Here is a 17,139-nt window from a genome sequence, read left to right on the forward strand (position 1 = left end):
GCTGCACCTCACCGGCAGCTTCCGCTTTGATAGCGTGGCACCTGCTAATAGAATCGAAAGGGCCCCTGGGCCTGCCTGCTGGGCTTGCAGGTCGCTGCCGCCTGAGGGAAGTGCTGCCTCAGGAACTACAGAGCCGAAGTGCCCCTCTGAGCTGTGCCAACATTAGGACCATTCACGGGAAAGGTAAAGACCAAAATGCCCTGCCAGGGGCCCAAACACAGTAGTCACGTTTGTCGCATCCAAGTTAGAGTCGGAAAATCTGAGGAGAATGCCCCCCATCACAGCAGCTCGGAGAGCAGGCTCTCCTCACCCAGGGAGACGAGGCGGCTGCCGTTCCCCAGCAGCCCATCCCTGTCGGTTGTCTTCTCAGCAGGGTCCAGTGCTGCCTCTGCTCCTGGGTGAAGGCCACGGTCCCATCCTTGAATGACTCTGGGCCCTGGAATGGCAGCGTGGTGGGAACTGGGTGACATGGAGAAGGCGTTCGAAGACAAGAGCTCACCGAGCTCACACGGGTACAGTCAACCATGATCATGGTATATACCGCTTTGCTACAGACTGTGAAGGGAACTAAAGCTATCAGACAGACAGTAAAGCGTGCGCTCAGAATACAGCAAAAGAAAATGCTGTCTGGCACAGTGAACCAGGAACAGTACTGACTGTCGGGAACACTAAGACCGGCAGACACAGCGCCTGCCCCCGAGGAGCACAGGCCTGAGGGGCCTTGTGGAAACGCGGAGCGCCGCGCTCCTGCACGTTCTTCCAGACGTGAACAGTGTTGGTTCCGCTCCTGCTCCCCGGCCGCTCCCGCTCAGGCGCCTGTGCCGGCTCCTCCTCTCCCCGACGCCACCCTGGGACAGAGGACCCCGGGGCTCAGTTCTCTGTCCTTTGATCCGCTGCCTGCACTCACTGCTTTCATGGTGGTCCCAGTTGGCCTCCTGGCTTTCGTGACCATCTAAATAGCGACATTGCCCAAATTTGCCTCACCAGCCCAAACTCCTCTCCTAAATTCCAGGCTCGTAGTTTCCAGGCCTCAGATTCAATAGGCCTGAAATTCAGCTGCTGTTCCCGTCCAAACCTCTTCCTCCTACGGCTCACAGAGGGAGCCAGTCTGCAGTGTTTGCCGCAATCACCAGAGCAACAAGCAAGCCAGGCAACGTAACGTCTGTCCTCGTTTTGAATTTTACTGCATGGGGAAAGCCTACAAGCAGGTGTGTAATACGCTGTTGCTGCTTGAAAACAGCATTACCAGGAATTTCCAAACTGGTTTCTAATCCGTGACAGGTTTAGATTGCTTGCCCAAGTTCGCTTTTATGCATAAGGAAAAGGGGGATATTGCACTGCTCTTCCTCTGGCTTTGAACAGAAGCTTTATGAGCACTTTTAACTTTAAGACGGTGGGCGTCAGGAAACCTGGATAGCAAATTAAGAAGCCAGTCAGAACTGCAGATATTTAGGGATTTTCGGTTAGTTACAAAGACAAAGGAACAAGCCATGATGGTGCATCTTCAAAGACCCCTCAGTCCAGTAACGCTCCAGAGCCAGGTTTGGGATCACAAAATAAGAACCGCTCACACGGTCTTCACACGAGGCAGAACATCAGGCGAGAGGCTGAGAATACTTTGTGATCATCCCAGTCCCCCACCCCGTTCCCCCAGCTGGGTTTCCCGGCAGACAGTGCAGGCTCACTCCCTGTCGTGGGGGAGGGGGCCACAGCTCCTTCCCTTTATGAGAGGCCTTTCATGACTGGCTAGAAAAACAAGCCCTGGAATTCCATCGGTGAAGACTGAGAAAAAAACAGTATCCCCTAGCCCTGACCAGTAAGGCTCAGTCGGTTGGCCATGTTCCCACAAAGTGAACGGTTGCCAGTTCGCTTCCCGGTCAGGACACATGCCTCGGTTTTGGGTTCGGTCTCCAGTCAGGGTGCGTACAAGAGGCAACAACCAATGGATGTTTTGATCACACAGCCATGTTTCTGTCCCTTTATTTCTCCCTCCCTTCCCTTTTCTCTAAAAATAAGTAAATAAAACCTTTTTTTTGTTTTAAAGAGTATCCCCCAGAGGATTGTAAATGGCAAAGACTCAAGAGGACATTAACAAACATGAATCACTGGCAACCAAATGACAAAGAACAATGAGAGCCTGCTGGGGCCAAAGAGCAGAGTCCAAGGATCTCCAACCGAGCAACAGAGTCCTCCTGAACATCAGAGTAAAAGAAGGACATTCTCAGGCACGCGAAGCCTCCAGAGTCAGGAGTTAGTAACACCACCTATGTGGTCTGAGCAAAGAAAGCGCCTGGCGTGCACCTCCAGAGCCAGGAAGGGAAAGGCTAAGAACTGACAGAAGTGCAAGAACCACCAGACCAACAGACTCCACCCGCCTGCAGAGCAGTTCCACCCCGGGACTCACTGAAGACGCTGCTCTTGAACTAGGAATCCTACCCATGCAAACGTGCTCATCTTGAAAATACAAAGTATTCATTTTCTGAAAATGAAAATACTACAGAATTATATGATAATCTTGGAAAATAAACTAAAAAGACAAACTTGGAAGAAAATGTTTACAAACTTGAACCAAACTGGAAAAATTTATAAACATTTAAGAAGACTACTGTATACATCAGCAAGAAAAGCCAAAGAAAACCAAACAGCATCATGATAGAAAGGCCAGCGGTGGACAGGCACAGCCCCTTCCCATGAAAAGAGAAACAGGCCCAAGTGAAAAGGCTGCACAGTGCACGTTCCAACTACACAGCATTCTGGAAAGGGCAGAACACAGACAGTAAGAAGAGCAGCAGTTGTCAGGGGGTGTAGGGAGGGAGGGGTGAACAGGCGGCACCCAGGGGACTTTCGGGTCCTGAAACTATTCTGCGTGGCACAGTTATGGTAGAAACATGTCATCATACATTTGTCACCTTAAACCATATGACACAAAGAGTGAACCCTAATGCAAAGTATGGACTTTAGGTGGTAACCTGTCAATATTGACCCTTCAATTGCAATAATGTTCTAAGTAAGACAGTAACAATAAGGAAGAACAAGAGGGATGGGTACATGAGAACTCTGTACTGTCTGCTCAACTTTGCTGTAAACCAAAAACAGCTCAAAAATTTGTCTATCACTGGGGGAAAAGCCTCTAAATATGTAAGCATATTCAATATAAACCTCACTCATGATCAAGAAAAAATCCCAAGCCTCCCAACATACTCTTGGGGCCTGGGCGCAGCCGACGCCCCAAGGCACAGTCCTCGTCCGGCACGTCGCTAGAACCCTGAGCCCCCTCGACTCCCCGCCCCCGCCACTGCATGTCATGCCATTCACGTGAGCAGTTTCAAGAGGCGACATCTTTTCATCAGATGACTCACTTTCCCAATGAAAACACTTCAGATTCCCTGCAGAAGAAAACCCAAACCCAGGACCGCGCTGCTGGCCCCTCGGTCCACCTCCCGGGCGCCTCCGTTCACACCCCGCACTGCCCCTCAGCAGCAGGCCCGCGTTCCACGGAAGCAAGGACTCCCCCCGGCTCTCCAGCGGCCACGCTCAGCCCGCCCCGCGCCGCCCTCTGTCAGAGCACCACGCCAGCCTCCGCAACTCCTCAGGTCCGGCTCAGTTCAGGGCCGCCACACGCTGCCTGGCCGGACCTACACCTCCCTCCTTTGCTCAGGGACGGAGCCACACACCCTGACGGGACAGTGACAACCAGACTGTGATTCGCCATCACTTCAGAGACTCCCATGTGTTGACCGCGAGGGTTCCGTCATCTCCCACAATCATTTCTGTGAATTCCCTCCAAGCTTCTTCAGGAAGACGAAACTGCCTCTTAAAATCCCGTCCTAGGAAACATCCGTCGCAGCAACCAACAGAGGAGACTGCAGATGGGCAAGGTGGTGCTGGCCCATCTCCACGGGTCTGTGTGCTGGATCACAGGGGACCTTCCCCAGGCCTGATTTGGGGGAGGGGCAGGGACAGGACCAAGACTCCGGGCTGCAGGATAAAACATGAGCGGGAGTTAGGAGTCTATGCCAGAGACGTCACCACACAGGCTGCCATGCAACCCCGGGAGGCGATCAGAGATACCGGAGGACACTTACTGGAATAATGAGAAGGCCATTCCTCCAACTGGTCCCCACCTCACCCCTGGATCAAGCAGTAAAGACAATGTGTCTATGGGCAACAATAGACATGCTCTGGGTTCTAGGCACTGAGTGCTCCCTGGGCAGTATGCCCTTAGCTTACAAGAGGCATAAAGCACCACTGGCAATGGCTTAGGAATTGTCATTTAAGGAGGATGGTCACAGCTACCATCAATGAAATCTTTAAAACCCACGAGAAAACAAAAGTGTTTCAGCTGGTCGATGTAAGTCAAGTAATGGATGGTATTTGTCATTTTTTTATGACGAATGCCAAGAACAGGAGGTGCACTTGGACTTTGACTTGAAGAGCTCTCAAGGATCATGCCATCCCCCCCACCACCAAAAAATGACAGAAATGCCTGGGGCTGACCTGCTACTCTATGTTTTGTTTAAGCATGTATTTTATATGGCTCTACTTTCCCATTTTAAAGTTTGAACTACACAGCACCTAAGGTATGTCATAAAACAAACTAGGGAATAGCTACATAACCAGAAAAACTTACAGACATTGATTCATTTTCTGCTGTTCTTGGACAGATGTGGAGGACCATACAAGTGGAGGTGCACCTGGAGAAGGAAAAGGAAGGCAATGGAGTTATGAGAGGTCTGGCCTGCCCAGGAGTGCTCATCCTGCATCAGAACTCACTAGAAAGTTCTGTGACAGACACCCATGGGAGACTGTCTCTTGAAACCTTCAGAAGTGACTGGAAGGATGATGAGGGAGCACCCACCCATATGTCTGTAGCTCCCACATGGTTCTGTGGTGACTGAGTGGACACATTTCTCATGAGTGAGTAAATAGCAAAGCCTATTGAAATAGTCCTCCATAATCAAACATAAGGTGAAAAAGGGAATTTTGTTATAGTCATCAATTTTCTTACTCTTTTAACAATTTATGATCAGGAGGTGCCAAGGATGCTCTGAGTAAAGAGATACACTGAAGCATGGCCAAGTAAATTATTTGTACAAACTTGTGTGTTCTGCTCAAAGGGCCTCTTCCTAAGAAACCGACTTTGCATTAACTGCATTGCAGCGGGCACAACGCGTGGCCTGGGAGCGTGAGCCCTCTTACAATCCCACCTACTGACCGGACACCTCGGACAGGTCATCACCTTCTCAGATAGACTCTTCCCCTCTCATGGGGGCAGGGCATAGCCCTTGCAGGTGGCCTTCCCAACCTGGCCAAACATGTAATTTCCCGTGCCTGGCAGCGTTCACGGACTAGCCCCTGTGACTATCACCCCTCTCTCCTGAATAATTCTTGGGTGCCTGCCAAGTGGCAGGAGATCCTTGTCATCTTGCAGCTGCCCCAGACACACCTCATATATAAGTTTACCCTAATAAATTGCGTTGATTCCTAGACAGGAGTGGCCAGCCTCTCTCTTCAGTCTGTTCCCTGCCCTCGCTTTCAGAGGTACATTGTGCCATCTTGCGGCTTTTCCCTGGGTCTGCGTGTACAACCACCACCTGCCTGCCCACTCATGCCCTGACGTCCCCTCCACAGGACAGCCTCCAGCAGGGCCCCGCCACCCCCCTCCACCCAGAGCCGAGACGCACTCCGTGGGGCCCTTAGCTGCCACGTGTGCTGAGCTCTGGGTGTCCCAGCCTGTAATGCCCGGGACCTGTGCGCACCTGCCCGCCTCCAGAGCGCTATTCTGAGAGCTCCCAACCCCTAAAGAGAGAACAGTCTTCATGCTGCTTTCAGAGAATATTATCAAACGGCCTAAGAAAACTCCAAAAGCAGTGATCAAAGACAAGAACTTCTCATGTTAGATACCCAGAAAAGCCGCCTGGCCGTCCACAAGAGCCACGGAACCTTCCTGGAGGGCATGCACTCAGAGGCTGCGGCAGCGAGGGCTTGGTTCTGACTCTGACACCAACAGCGACAGCGGGGCTGAATTCCTCCCACTCTACGCTCTGACGAGATGTGAGACACTGGGCTCCGGGTGAACAACAGAGGAACAGAGGGGGGGCCAGGACCCGGTGGGCTCCCACAGGACAAAGGGTGGAAGGAGCGCGGCGGAGCACCCAGCTTCCTGCCTCTGAGACTCTGGGCTTGGCTGGAATCACAGAGGCATCGTTCTCGCCCGTGAGACGAGAGGACGGGAAGGGTTACATTTCCAGCAGACATGACGGCTCGGGCCTCCCCGACTCACTTCCGCTGGAGACACACGTCTTCCTGGGTCGGTGGGATGTGAAGCAGAGACAAGAGAAGAAACCAGGTGTCTAAAAATGACATTGGGTTTAAGACCAAACGCAGAGGAAGGAGCAGCGGGCGGTCCGGAGCAGATCAGCCTTGCCGTGGGGCCCAGGGCCGGGGGCAGCAGCGCAGGAGGCAGCAGGCAGCGTGAAAACCGTGGCTGAGGGGGAGGGGTGGAGCCCGAGGCCCACAGGAGAGGGGGTAGGGGGTGCCAGGAGTCGGCAGAACTGGGATGAAATGCGGCAGGGCAGACGGGTCGACAGCAGCCTCTCGGAGGCTCGCTGAGGCAGGCGCCGGTCGGGGGCAAGAGCTGGGGGGGCAGGGCTGAGCCACCCAGAATCATCCTGCAGAAAGGGGACGGCCCATGAAGATCTTAGAGCGTTTGCCAGGAAATGCCCCAAAGGTGGGCAAATGCTAACCCAGAAACACTAGCCAATCCGGCCATCCCAAACGGCCACGGGGTCCTAGTGTGCAGAGTCCCGGCTGGGACGAAGGAATGACGAGACGATGAGAGCGGCCCAGACACAGGGGCTGAGGCTGCCCCACGCCTCCCCGCAGAGTCAGCCGCTCTGCAGAAGTGCTGCCCTCTGCCCGCGCTGGTGGCCCAGCCACGTGAGGAGGGGCACCTCAGGTGGCCTCCCTGAGAGGAACAGACCCACAGAAAAGACAGAATACAGAGAGCGACACCAACTAGCCCCAGACCTGGAAGAAAGCTTGTGGCACTTCAGTGCACAGACGGCCGCCTGGCCCACAGCGAAGCCCGCTCCACTGCCTGCCTGTTTCTCGGTCCCAAACCACAGATGTTTCTCTCACTTCCTCACTTCAGGGAAGCGCGTCCCTCACTTCCTGGGTGAGGTACTTGGTGAGAACACGTCCCCTGGTCTGCTTTCAATGGGGAACTGGGTAGAAGGTGCTAAAGAATGTGTAAACCAAAATCTTCTAAGATGGATTTAGGACAGACACATAAGGTCCTTTTCAGAGAGGTCAACAGGTCCACTTTAGGCCAAAGAGAACGGGGTCACCATGTCTCTCTTACTCTGCCCTTGACTCCGAGTCCTGGGGCCTCATAATACCTGCCCCACCCCAACGGGGTGGAGGATGAGTGGGCTGCTCCCAGTGACGCCGCTGCCCCTGGGGACTTCGGCGTTGACAGGAGCCTTCACAGCCTCCCGCCCGGGGCACTGAGGAAGGCCAGCGGGCTGGGTATTTGGGGCTGGGGAAACTGGGAGCGCTCAGCGAGTGTTGCTGCTGACTCTGCAAACTAAAGCAGCAAGGGGCAGAAATGGGGGGCTGGGAGGACGGGGTGGGGGTCGACACATCTAGAGGAAACTGAAGGGAAGGCCGAACGCAGGGCTGGAGCCCCGTGCCCGGCTGGAGCGGGGAGCAGGCCCGCAGGCAGCCCCGGTAGCTGAGGGCGCCAGCGGGAGGCTCACGGCTTCATTTCCCACTTACTGTCAGCCGCCCGCTCCTGTGCTCAGGCTGTGGGCACAGAATCCAGAGGAAGGGAGCCCTGGACGCACCTCAGAGTTTGTTCCCAGGGCAGACGTGTTCTCAGATCAAGGCCCTGACACCTGTGATGAGCGGCTGAAAGGAAGGATACTGGCGCGCCCAGACAGGGAGGGGAGCGCGCCCTCCACCCAGCTGGCGTGCTGTTACTACCGGTGAAGTCTTTAAAATGTCAATTGTGACACTAAGATTAAGGTGTCTGAGAATGAAACTGGACTTTGGGTCAAATTAATGTAGGATCCATTGTTGATACTCACGGTGTCTGCTCTTGGAACGAAGTTAATGATGGATGATATTAGGTTAACTTACACTTTGCATAGACGTCTCGACAAGATACACCCGTGATCTCCAGCTTCCGCAAGTTTTCACAAACGCCATACTCTGTAACAAGAGACAGTTCTTAGACATCACAGCAAACAAATCACAAAGCAACGGAAATGGATGGACTGATAGAAGAGAAAGGAGGATTACTTTTCTCTGTCTGGCTTATTTCACTCAATATAATCCCCTCAAGGCCCACCCATATTGTCACAAATGGCAGGATTTCCTTCATTCTTATACTTCATGAGTAACATCCCATTTTGTATGTACTAATTACATCTTCTGTACCCATTCATCTTTTGATAGGGACAGGTCTTGGCTACTGTGAATAATGCTGCCACAAGTGTAGAGGTGCAGATATCTCTTCAAAGTCTTGTTTTCATTTCCTTTGGATAAATACCCAGACCCGCAATTGCTACATCATATAATTGTTCTATTTTTAACTTGTCATGGAACTGCCATGCTGATTTCTGGATGAACCAATTTGACCTCACTCATGGTTGGCACGGGCTGATTAGAAACATGTATGTGATCCAAAAAAAAAAAAAAAGTTTGGATACATCCTGAATGTCTCATCCAAGTTCAAATGATGGATCAAAAGCAAAGCTCACAGCCAAAAGGTGGAAACAACCCAAGTGTCTATCAGCAGATGGGTGGATAAACAAAACATGGTTTATATAATGGATATTATTCACCGTATCAAAACAAGAAAGTTCTGACACAGGCTCTAACATGGATGAACCTTGAGGACAATATGCTGACTGACAAAGTCCAAAAGAAATGTACAAACACTATATGATTCCACTGATATGGGGTCCCTGCGGCAGTCATTCACAGGGACAGAAAGCCGAATGGTGGCTACCGCGACCTAGGGGAGATGGGTGAGGCGTTCCTAATTACTGGGTGCAGCATCTCGGTTTGGGAAGATGGAGAAGTCCAGGAGAGGGCTGGTGGTGGCTGTAGCCCGAGAATTCAGTGGCATCTATTCACTGCCACTGAATTTAACCTTTAGTATGATTACAATGGCAAGTTTGTTCTTATTTCACCACAATGAGAAAGAAAGGAAAGAAGGGAGGGAGGGATAAATGGAAAAAGGAAAAATAAAAAGGAGGAAGGAGAAGTTTCATTGCCCGGGTGAATAACAGTGGTAGGAGCTTGGCAGGTGGTTCAGAAAAATTATCCCTGATCCTGCAGGACACCGAGCTGGTGAGTCACTTTTCTGCATCTGCACCCTCCACCTTCACAGAGAACACCCTGTTCTGTCTTGAATTGGAGATCGTTCCACTTAGTCTTTCTGTGCGTGCGACATTTTATTCATAGGATACATGAGTGGTAGTGAAATTTCTGGCCCAAGAGTGATACACAGGCTGAAAATGTTGATGTGTGGACTAGCGTTTCTTAAGTGGACTTGAGGGGCAGGCTTTGGGCGATTCCTAGACTCCCTGAAATTGCAGACACCATCAGATGCATGTGAGCACATGTACAGCTTTCTAGGGTTTTAGTTTCTCACAATGTCTCTTTGAATAACAGCTGCCTGAGGGTAGAGGATGTGTGTCCCTGCTACAGAATCCGGAACATCGTGCCTGTAAACATCAAGCTTTGCCAAATTCCATGTTTTTTCTTGTTGTTTTCCAAAGTGGTTATACCACTCTAAGGTGATTTTTTAAATAACAACTTCTATTAATTTATTTTTAGGGAGAGGAGAAGGGAAGGAGAGAGGACCACTGATGTGTGAGAGAGACAACAATCGGTTGCACAGGCCCCCAATCGGGGGCCAGACAGCAACCCAGGCATTGCCCTGACCAGGAACCAAACTGGCTAACTTTCACTTTGAGGGTTGATGCTCAACCACCTGAGCCACACCAGGTTCAGAGCACCAAATTCAGTGTATTAAAGTAACTCATTAACCTGACAAGTCCATGTACTCAGGAACTTTTTTATACCTTTATCCCACTCCTGAAGGTCTTAGCATTTCTGCTTTCCCTAAATGCCCTTGCCACCTCCCTCTCCCACCAGGCTACACTCTAAAATAGGAATGGCAAAGAGGACATCCCAACAGAGTTGAAGTTCACAATGGAGAGAAGAGAGCGTCTGCTGGGGAGGAGGTAGAGAACGATGCTGACACGTGAGGATCGCTCTGGAGGCTGGTCTGAGGTTGTGCATCAGTAGCAGGAGATACTGTTTACCCTGATCTCCAAGAGAAGTATGCACATAGCAGTGACATGTATGTATGGCAGTTATATATATGGCAGTTACATGTGTTTGAATCTTTCAAACTGGTTGCCAGGTTGGAATGACCAATGACATCAGAGGCTTCCGACCTTCCTGATTGGAAGGGTCAAACTCCGTGACGCTCGGCAACGAAGGCGGACAACAGCTTCTTCTGTCCAGTCCAGCGATCACCCAGATTTCCTGAAAGAGAAGAGTTTGAAAGAAATGGCCGACCAGGAGCCAAGTCTCCAGTCAGACAACACGAGCCCCCAGCCTAGCACATCGAGGTACCCCCTCGAGGTGAGAGTAATTCAGGTCAATCCAAAGCCATCAGGTGAGGAAACAGGGCATAGGGATTTGACAGGGGTGGCCATTAAGGACAAAGGGGGACCCGAGTAAGGTGTGTGCGAAAGAAAGGAGAGATTCATAAAGGCAGGGACTAGAGGAGACAGCAGGAGCTGGGGAGGAAAGCCTGGGAGGAAGGGGAGTTAGGAGATGAGAGTCAAACAGGAGAGAAGGGGAGGGAGGACACGATGAGGGTTGCTTTTGTTCTCCTTCCATGGGGGAAATGGCCTCAAACAAAGAAGAGTTTTGAGGACAGAGACATAGAACAACGGCAAGGTGAATGGGGGTGGGGCGTGGACATCACCAAGGAGCAAGATGAAAGATGGCGGGGAGAAGGCCACTAGTCTATGAGAGGGGAGAGAACGGAGGGGTATGTTCTGAGGAAAGGATAGGTGGGGTGAGTGGGGGTGGGGTTAGGTGACCAGTAGCTAAATCCAGAGGAAAAAAGCCTTATATTGTACCTTGGGTTCTTTACTCAGTCCCCTGTGTGGATTCCAGCCCCCTGCCTCCATCCAAGGGCCGTAAGAAAAGGAAGCGGTCAACAGAAGAGGAGGAAGAGGCGGAGTCCGCCCCTGGGCCTAAAAACATCTGGGTCGTAGAGACACTGTGTGGCCTGAAAATGACGCTGAAGAAGAAACGCATATCCTCGGTGCTGCCAGAACACCATGAAGCCTTTACCAGGCTGCTCAGTAAGCAGATGCCCTGTAGAACACCCTCCAACCCTCTTCTTTAAAAAATAAAAAAATATATATATAATAATTATATTTTCCTGACACAAAAGAACTCCCGGCTAGTTGGTGCATTCTCTGTCCTAGGAGGACTCCCTTATTGGTCATTCATTGGGGACACTTAGAAGTGACACAGGATTAGGGTTGACTTGAAAAGGGTTTGCATTTGGGATTAAAAGACCTGGTTTCAACCGTACCCTCTGAACTTTCTCACCTCTGACTGGCCCTCTGAATCTAAATATCTGCATCGCTGTAAGGGGGGGACACTGAGGCCGCCGTCGCCCTCTGACGTGACTGTCCATCGAGAAAATGATGGAATGGCGACGGCATCAGCAGGGGCACATTTTTGGGTGATGAGGGGGCAGCACTGAGTATTTAAGATCTGAGTCGTGCGGATGTGCCGCTGACACCCTACCTGTCGCTCGGTCCCCCCGCCTGGCTGGCTGGGGGTGGCGTCGCCCCTGCTTCCTTACCTGGGGACCAGTCTCCTCTGTCGCTCTTCCTATCAGCCTCTGCCTTGGCCACAATCCGGAACCTTCCCCGCTTTGCCCCAGAACGCTCCCACCGCAACCCCGTTCCCGCCGTAAGGCTAACGCCTGCCCTCTCTTCACAGAGGACCCAGTCGTGAAGGGGTTCCTTGAGTGGGACAGAAGCCTGAGGCTGTCAGATAAGGTAAGAGGTGTCCCTGCTCCCCCTACGACCCTGGGGCAGGGGGCAGCTTCCTGAGCCCACAGGTCCCAGTCCACCCAGGGGCCGTGTCACCACGTCCCTTCGGGGACCCAGGCCTTTCCTGCCGAGGGGACGGCAGCCCTGCCTCTGGCCCGGCTCCTCTGGGATCTGAGCCCAAGGCTGTCCCTGTGGCTGTGGGCACATCGAGGCCCCTCTTCTCTCAGCTCCTGGGGCTCCCCCCTTGCTCCAGCTTATCACACACCCCCCGCGATGCCGGCCTCCTGCACTCACGCCCTGAAACCCCCAGCGCTGGCCATCCCGGGGGCGTCAGCCCTTCCCTCCTCCCTCCGTTCCTCCTCTTTCGCAATGTGAGCCCTTTGCAATGTTCTGCCCCTCTTGCCACCAGTACCTGCTGGCGATGGTCATCGCTTACTTCAGCCGAGCCGGCCTCTTCTCCTGGCAGTTCCAGCGAGTTCACTTCTTCCTGGCCCTGTGAGTATTGTGCTGAATCTCCTCGGTCACCGCTCATCCTCTGGGGACTGCAGGGAGAGGAGTGGGCCTCCGACCCTTCATCTGTTTTTTAAAACACTTCCACTGTGTACTCTGTGTTTACACATGATAGGATTCTAGTACAGTGTTTGTTCTAGTCTTCTTTGTAAAAGCCAACAACCCTAATGTCAGTTAAAAGACGGGACAAAGCAGAAGAAAACATAAAAGCCTCATAAAGGGTTGACTCCACTCTTCCCCCAAATGAATAGGTGTGAGACTGACCATTTCTAAGTTTCTCTACCCCCCACCCCCCACCTCGTAACACTGCCAAAGGCAATGGGGTTTCCCCTCAATTCAGACCCTCATTAAATAACACAGGTCTATTGTAAAAGGTTCCCCAAGGCCCTGGTCATGTTGCTCAGTTGTTTGGAGGGTCGTCCAGTACAACAAAATGTTGCAGGTTCCATCGTGGTCAGGGCTCCTGCAGGAGGCAGCCCATCCACGTTTCTCTCTCACATCCATGTTTCTCTCTCTCTCTTCCCCTCTCTCTAAAACCAGTCAACATATCCTCGGGTGAGGAGAAAAAACAATAATCCCCAGGGTTTTTTCTTACCTCTGACTATACTTCTAAAACACAGGACTGGCCTCTGCACGAGCCCCTCCCAACAATTTCATTTGCTAGTTTTGTTCTAAACCACGGCCACAGCTCTCAGTTTGAAGTCAGCTCTCTCTACGACCTCCATCAGACTCACTCACCACTCTGATGTATCATTCCTTGTTTCGCTGCCCTGCCCAACACCCTTCTCTGATATTATATTGTGTTTTCTGTCGTGGTATTTTTTACACACGTGTAACTAAAAGAAATGATTTCTTCTTAAAACAAACTCAAACACCAAAATCTTCAGATCCCCTGACTTTTGTACCCCAGTAGCAAGGACTTTAATTAAAAACGCTACTGCAATGTGATATTTTGGACTACAGTTATTCCTTATCTCCACCTTTCTCCTCCTTTAATCCCATTCCAAGAGACGAGAGTCAGGGGCAGCCTTGTCAGAACGTCAATGGCTTCCTAAAACACTCAGCACACTTCTTTTCATGTTGCAAAGTTTCAGTTATATGGGGTCTCTGAGGTCATCGGTTTTGCACTTGAGTATGAGACACAGCACTCCGTCCTGCATTCTAGGAAACCTTATGAAGGGCACCTCAGGTGCCCGGAAATGTGAGGCTGGGAAGATTATTCTAGAGGGGCTGCTGAGTGCGCCAAGGAACCAAGGGCTCTATCGGTCATGTGATGGGAAAGCGATGAGCACTGAAATGGACCGGCTGGTCCCTGCCCCCAGGAGCGCCCTAGGGACTCACACCACAGGGGGGCAGGCATGCGCGCGCACAGCAGGTTACAGGAAGGGGGCGGCTTCCCACTGAACCTGATCTGCATCATAGAGGGACGAGAGGGCCCTGCAGCTCTCAGCTCTCGGCAGGGGCTCCTTGATGACGGGGTGGCACTCTGTGACACCCCATAGGGCTCCTGTGGGATGATCCAGGGAGGATCCTGTGTCCTTCCTGGGAGGCTGACCTCAGCAGGGGTCCTTCCTGTCCTGCTCCTGACTGACACCCTGATGGCTTTCCTCAGCTACCTGGCTCTTGACATGGAAGAGAACTACCACGCCCCTAAACAGGCCATCTTTTCCTTCCTCTATGGGGACAACAACTGGGCCCAGCGTCCCTTGTTCCACAAACTGCGATTTCAGTTCTTTCGTTCCATGGGCTACAGGGCGTGGGTCACCAAGGAAGAGTGCGAAGAGGTAGGTGGGCTGTGGGGATCTGGCGGAGGGGGGCCAGAAGGGAGAGAGAAGGGATCGTGGGGGATCGTGGGGGATCGCAGTTGGGATCGGGGGATGAGAGAGATTTGGGGGCTGGCGAAGGGGAGGGACGGGGTCCACCCGCAGAGTTCTCATCTGCTCAGGGGCTGTTTGTCTTTGCAGATCCAGGCCTTCGACCCCGAGCTGTGGGTGTGGGGGCGAGATCGCGCCCTCCTTTCTGAGATCGCGGAGCCTCAGGTAGGTGTGCAGGAAGGTGGGGCTGTGTCCGCACAGGTACACATGGAATGATTGGTTGTCCCTTTAGGAAACCCAAGACCCAGAACTGCTGGGCCCGCGCTCATCGACCCCACCCCTCGCCCTCCCCCTTCTACACACTGTGAAGTACACCCGCCAGGCACGCAGCCAGGCACTGAGTCGGCTCCCAGCCACAAGCTGACAACCGCTCCCAAGCAACTTGGTGGGGTGTGGGGGTGCCAGGCCTCATGATTTGGCTGGAATCATTTAACCGAAGCAACTGGGTCCAAATAACAGCTTTGTTGAAATGTTGAGTTTTGTGAAAAGTGAATGTGTTTCCAATATATTGTGTGTTGACTTCCTGTTGTTAATTCAATGGGCCTGTCGCCCCTGGGGAGTACCAGCTCTAGGGACCTGCCTACAACAAAGCAAATGTGTGACAGCAGTAGGATATGAGAGAGAACCATCTCTACATCTAAAAATAAAAGATAAATCAAGACTAGCTCCACTTTCATCTAAATTTACTCTCAAACAAATTGCTTATGGCCACATCACAGGCATGTTCTCCGTTTCCCCTGGCTCACCCTTCTGTCCTGGTGAACAAGTACACGTTTTCCCCTCAAGTTTATGGTCCAGGAACTTTGTCAGCATAAGCGAAAGTTGAGAAATATTAGCTCTGACATGGTTCACTACAACAGACATATTAGTGTTACAGCTTTGGGCAGAGCGTCAAGCAAAGGTTTGGTTTCAGCCTTGTGAACTAGCCATCTCAGACCATTCTGGCTGCTGTAACAAAAGACCACAGACTGGGTGGCTTAGAAAGAACAGACCTTTACTCCTCCCAGTTCTGCGGGCTCAAGGTCTGAGATCAGGTGCTGGCACGGACGGGTTCTGGTGAAGACGGACCCTCGGCTGTGCTGCAGGTGGCCAACTGCTTGCCAGGCACTTACATGGTGTGAGGGGAGAGGCATTGCTCTGGCGTCTTTTATGAGGGTGATAATCTCATCCATAAGGGACCCACCCAAGACCTAATCACCTCCCAAAAGCCCCCACTTCTTTTTATTTTGGTATATCCTTTCCCAAGGAAGTGGTTATTGGTTTTAGAGAGAGAGGAAGGCAGAGAAAGAGAAAAATAAATGTGAAAAGAGATCCAACCTAAAACCTAGGTACATGCCCTGACTGGGGATCGAACTCAAAACCCTTCGGTGTATGGAATGATGCTGCAACCAGCTGAGCCTCCATCGCCCTAGGGGTCCTGAATCTGGGGGCACATGAGCACCATGACTGTAGCACTAGCCAAGTTTAGACTAAGTGTTACGGTTAAACATTAGAATCCAGGGTTAGAGCTAGTGAGCTTGTGATGTTGATGTGTCAGGGATGCTTGTAGTGTGGTTGCAAGTTCAGATTTTCATTTGCATAGAGGGACCAAGGCAAAGCAAGACTCTCCCTATGTATGCTGCTCCCTGAACAGAATCACCTCAGGTCCTTGCCAGGAAGCAGGTCACTGGGTATATGAGGTAATTTTTCGACTCAGGGTCATAAAACTTCAACCATCATAATTGAAAAACAATGGTTCGAGATGGGGTTGAGAATGGAGGATTAGAGATAAAATTGGATTTGTAGGTTAGTCTAAACTCTGGTTAGACTTGCCTGAGGATTTAGACAATCTTTCTATCTGGGGAGTTGTCTTCTTGAAATGGGACATCCTGCCTGCCTCCATTCCTTCTAGGTCGCTGAGCCCAGGAGAAATTCCAGTCCTCAGCAGGAAGTCAATCCAGGCCCTAATGACAGGCGTGAGGAAGGGAAAGAGGAGCCTCCCGTGGAGATCGTCTAGCAGAGCCCAGAATATCCCCGAATGAGCTGGAGAGTCATCATGTCCTGCTCTTCGGAACATTTCTTGGAGTCCATTGAAGGACAATAGAAAACCAGAGTTTTTTCAAGTTTTTGTCCCTTTGGAAGTCAACATCCCAAATTTCAGACTGTTTAATTCATATCCACCCTGAAGTAGAAGCTGGAGGTCCTCGTTTCTATACACTTGGTTCCAACAGTCTATGGCCATCAGAAGATGGAGTTGCGGGGCTCCCAGCAGAAGGAAGTATGTAGGAATATAAACTTAGAACTATAAGATTGTAATAGCTGAATGTATGACATAAATTTTATTGATTTATTTTGAAAATGTTCCCATAGGATTATATTTATTCTCATATTTAATATTTATATATTTATTACTTAAAATTATATGTTTATGTTAAATAGTTTTGAAATAGTCATAGTTTAGAAAACATGCTGTCACTACTGAGGGTTTTCGGTGACTATCATAGCTGTCATACAGATGTAAGTGTAGTTTTGTTTACATTATCAGGAGGGGGTTTTGTGGGTTTATCTGTTATAGAGTATCAATTATCTTATAGCTAAGTGGGCAGTTCTTTCATATTCTTGTCAATATAAAGTTTTATTTTCTGTTTGGTCTCTCTTATTGAATTGTGAGA

The 17,139-nt window shown here is 51.1% G+C and overlaps 1 protein-coding gene across 1 annotated transcript in view; it reads left to right on the plus strand.

Moving 5' to 3' along the window:
- LOC129083009 (speedy protein E4-like) overlaps positions 1-16,484 on the plus strand; it is a 128,780-nt gene extending 112,296 nt beyond the window's left edge. Inside the window, exons 2-7 of the mRNA XM_054588798.1 lie at positions 11,190-11,399; positions 12,052-12,110; positions 12,514-12,599; positions 14,227-14,398; positions 14,579-14,653; positions 16,380-16,484. Of these exons, the coding sequence (XP_054444773.1) occupies positions 11,190-11,399; positions 12,052-12,110; positions 12,514-12,599; positions 14,227-14,398; positions 14,579-14,653; positions 16,380-16,484 (707 nt within the window). The remainder of the gene's footprint in view (positions 1-11,189; positions 11,400-12,051; positions 12,111-12,513; positions 12,600-14,226; positions 14,399-14,578; positions 14,654-16,379) is intronic.
- The last annotated feature ends 655 nt before the right edge of the window (positions 16,485-17,139 follow it).

The sequence above is a fragment of the Pteronotus mesoamericanus genome, unplaced genomic scaffold, assembly GCF_021234165.1.
Source record: "Pteronotus mesoamericanus isolate MK-2021 breed Mesoamerican mustached bat unplaced genomic scaffold, CSHL_Meso_final scaffold_165, whole genome shotgun sequence".
In the NCBI taxonomy this organism is placed as follows: domain Eukaryota; kingdom Metazoa; phylum Chordata; class Mammalia; order Chiroptera; family Mormoopidae; genus Pteronotus; species Pteronotus mesoamericanus.